The sequence below is a fragment of the Dendrobium catenatum genome, unplaced genomic scaffold (assembly GCF_001605985.2).
Source record: "Dendrobium catenatum unplaced genomic scaffold, ASM160598v2 fragScaff_scaffold_645, whole genome shotgun sequence".
NCBI lineage: Eukaryota > Viridiplantae > Streptophyta > Magnoliopsida > Asparagales > Orchidaceae > Dendrobium > Dendrobium catenatum.
The window spans coordinates 242,835-246,102 of record NW_021319107.1 but is presented as its reverse complement, the minus strand read 5'-3'; the positions used below and the strand labels follow the sequence as shown (position 1 = coordinate 246,102).

General features: G+C 35.0%; 1 protein-coding gene across 1 annotated transcript in view; it reads left to right on the top strand.

Moving 5' to 3' along the window:
- LOC110098744 (rhomboid-like protein 19) overlaps window positions 1-2,250 on the top strand; it is a gene marked incomplete at its 5' end in the record, with an annotated part of 11,233 nt that extends 8,983 nt beyond the window's left edge. Inside the window, 1 exon segment of the mRNA XM_020825658.1 lies at window positions 1,901-2,250. Within this exon segment, the coding sequence (XP_020681317.1) occupies window positions 1,901-2,009 (109 nt within the window).
- Window positions 2,251-3,268: the final 1,018 nt, after the last annotated feature.

Genomic DNA, 3,268 nt, shown 5'->3' with positions numbered 1-3,268 from the left:
GCCATCATGAATGCTTTTAAAATCATCTACCTCTCTACCAACATGTTCATTTAAATCTCCTCCAATAAAAACTCTTTCTTCAAGAGGTATATTTTGTATTAATTCTTCTAAGTCATTCCAAAAATTTAATTTAGAACTCATATCCAAACCTACTTGAGGAGCATAAGCACTTATAATATTAACAATCTTATCCTCAACAACAATCTTTAAAGCTATAATTCTATCTCCAATCCTATTAATTTTTATAACATTATCCTTTAAACTCTTATCTATAATAACACCTACACCATTTCTAGTACGACTTCTACCCGAATACCAAAGTTTAAATCCTAAACTATCAATTTCCTTAGCCTTATCTTCAACCCATTTAGTTTCCTGAATGCACAAAATATTTAACTTCCTATGAATCATAATATCTATTAATTCCATTAATTTTCCTGTAAGGGAACCTATATTCCAAGTTCCTATCCTAATTTTAGTTTCATGGACTAGCTTCTTTGCCCACATCCGTCCTTGATGTGGGAACCCTTGCCTATTTAACACTGCACCCGGGCGCCGGTGCAGCGGCCCTTGCACACTTGTCACTGTATTCAGGCCATACAGCGCGTCGCTTCCAGGGGACGCCCTAGCATTAACACAATTTCTTAAAGGATTCATGTCATTATTGTTCGACAAATTTTACGCTGGCTATCGATTACCTAATGCAACCCTCCACTTTTCTCATCTAGGACTTGGGACTTGACAATGGCAGTGTTACATAATTGATTTAACATGTAATGTAAATTTATATTCAAACAATTTAACGAGCCTGCAATTTTTATAGCATCCAGGCTATTAATCATAAAATAACTATTTACCATGTTCGATGAAAACAAAAAAATATGATAAAATCTTAATTAAAATCGAATTCAGATGAATGATTCATGACTGTCTATTAGAAAATAAATATAAATTTAGATATTATAAAGGTTAGGCAGATGATTGAAATTTCATGTAAAATAAATTAAACTAGATTTTAGCAAATTTTACCAATTAAACTGGTTAGAAGATTAAGAAGAAATGAAAGAAAGAAAGGGGAAGAATTCACCTAGAAGGAAGACAATAAGAAAAAGAGAAATGAAGAAAGGGGAAGAATTCACCTAAAAGAAGACTTATGGTTGTCATAATCCGGCTTGGAAACTAAGAGCACCTATGGTGGTGGGGGCAGGTGGTCGGACAAAAATATGAAATGTTCTGAAAATATAACAATTTAAAATAAACTTTTTTTCTTTCAGACTCCAAATATCATACAAGAGCCACTTAAGCTAAAGTCCTAAAGCTGAACCCAAATCAGCCACATTGAGCTTCTGGATCTGCCCAACAAACCAGAAATGCTACTTTTTCCCATTAATCTGCTGCCAAATTGAAACAAAAAACAGCTGGAAAAATAGGAAACTGAACCACGTGAACCAGGGGAGCCACGAGAACCAAAAATATAATAAAAAGGAGTCGTCGTCACCCACCGTTGCTTAGCTTGGTTGGTGGGCGAGTATGGTTGGGAACCCCCAATCCTTGCTCGATTCCCCTCGAGCGGCAACACCTCTTAAGTGGGGCCCAATCAAGTGTGGGTCAGAAGGTTTCTAGGGTGAGTGCCTCTTTTTGGTCAGCTGAGAATTAGTCACGCCGCCAAGCGTCCTTTCTGGGTGATAGCAGGTGGATACCTCGTTCCCAAAAAAAAAAAGTTAGCAGATGAAAATTCTTCCCCAAAAAATTAGCCAAAATCATATATGGAAACTTAGGTATTTTTTAATTTAGCTTGTTATGTTTAGCACCTTGTTCTCGCTGAAACCAAATTTTCTTTCAAACTGTATTGTGGGTGAATAATGCAATAAATTATGTCCTCCTCTGTGGCCTTTGGCAGAGAACGAGGGGCAAGAGCATTGGAACAGAGGCTGGAAGCTGAGAAACTTGCTGCTGCTGATGGGAAAAAGGATGGTGAATCCCACGGAGATGCTTCAGAAAGTGTTTAGGAATTATAGCTAGCTTACTGCAAAGCCTTTTTTCACAGTTGGGGAGAGGATATCAGAATGTGATGAATGAAATGAATGTTTGTTATTTTATTTATTTTTAACTTTCCCCATCTGAATGCCTTGTCATCATTCTCTTTTACTGTTTTTCACCCTCCACATTTGAGTGAACCCATCATTATACCACCACTTTGTGATAATATTTTGAAGCTCGATAGAAGCAACTGGGTTTTTTGGCTATCAATTTCCATTTTCAGATGGTGAACCTTACTGATACTTTTTGAATTCTTATATCCTTTGCTGAAGAAATTATTCTGTGCGGATGCCGGACAGTTCATAGATCAACTAGAATGCGTCGCGTCATCCGATACCAAGCATAGGTACCGAACAAAAATATGAAGTGGTGCATTCTGATTGTCCTCCAAACGCCACATGGTGTCCGCACAGAATAATTTTTCCCTTTGCCGAGGACTTGTTTTGAATCATCTGGACAATTCCCCTTCTTACACAAACATTTGAGCCATTTTTAAGCCTAATGTCTTGAATGTTACACATCTTGTTTATTATCAAGCTTGAACATTAATTAGTTTAGTTGGGTGATAATCGAAAGGAAATATTTTAAGCTGATTTCCTTGATTGCGTGAAAAAGAATGGCATTTATAATAAAGTTTCTCAAGAATTCGAACTTGTAATCTTCATAAGCATGTGCTTTCATGATTTTGAGGGTTTATTTGGGACAATTTTCTTGCTATTTCTTAGAAAATCATTTTTTTGTTCAAAAGTTACTTTAAGAAGTTAAAAAGCAAAAAAATTGTCCCAGACCAAGCCTGAGGGTTCGCTTGGGACGGCTTTCTTACTACTTCTTAAATTAACTTTTTAGTATCAAAAATAAAAATTTTATACTAAAAAGTTGCTTTTAAAAGTAGTAAAAAAGCCGTCCCAAATAAAGCATGAGTCTAAGAACTTTAGATGCCATGAATTTTTGGTACTTATTAAGAGTAGAGCGTATGAATGAAAAAACATTTGTAACTTTATGAAGTCAAATAACACAGTACTCTTTTCTTTTTAAGTTTGACTATACGTCATATATATATATATATATATATCATGCATAACATAATCTTGAAAATTTTGTAGTTTTGATTTATGCAATATAATATTTTTTCTTCAGTACCAAAGCTGAAAATTTTAATAATAATTTAGCTCATTAACTTCACAATTAGCCAACTCTAACTAATTTACACAGGCTTATAGTAGCTTAT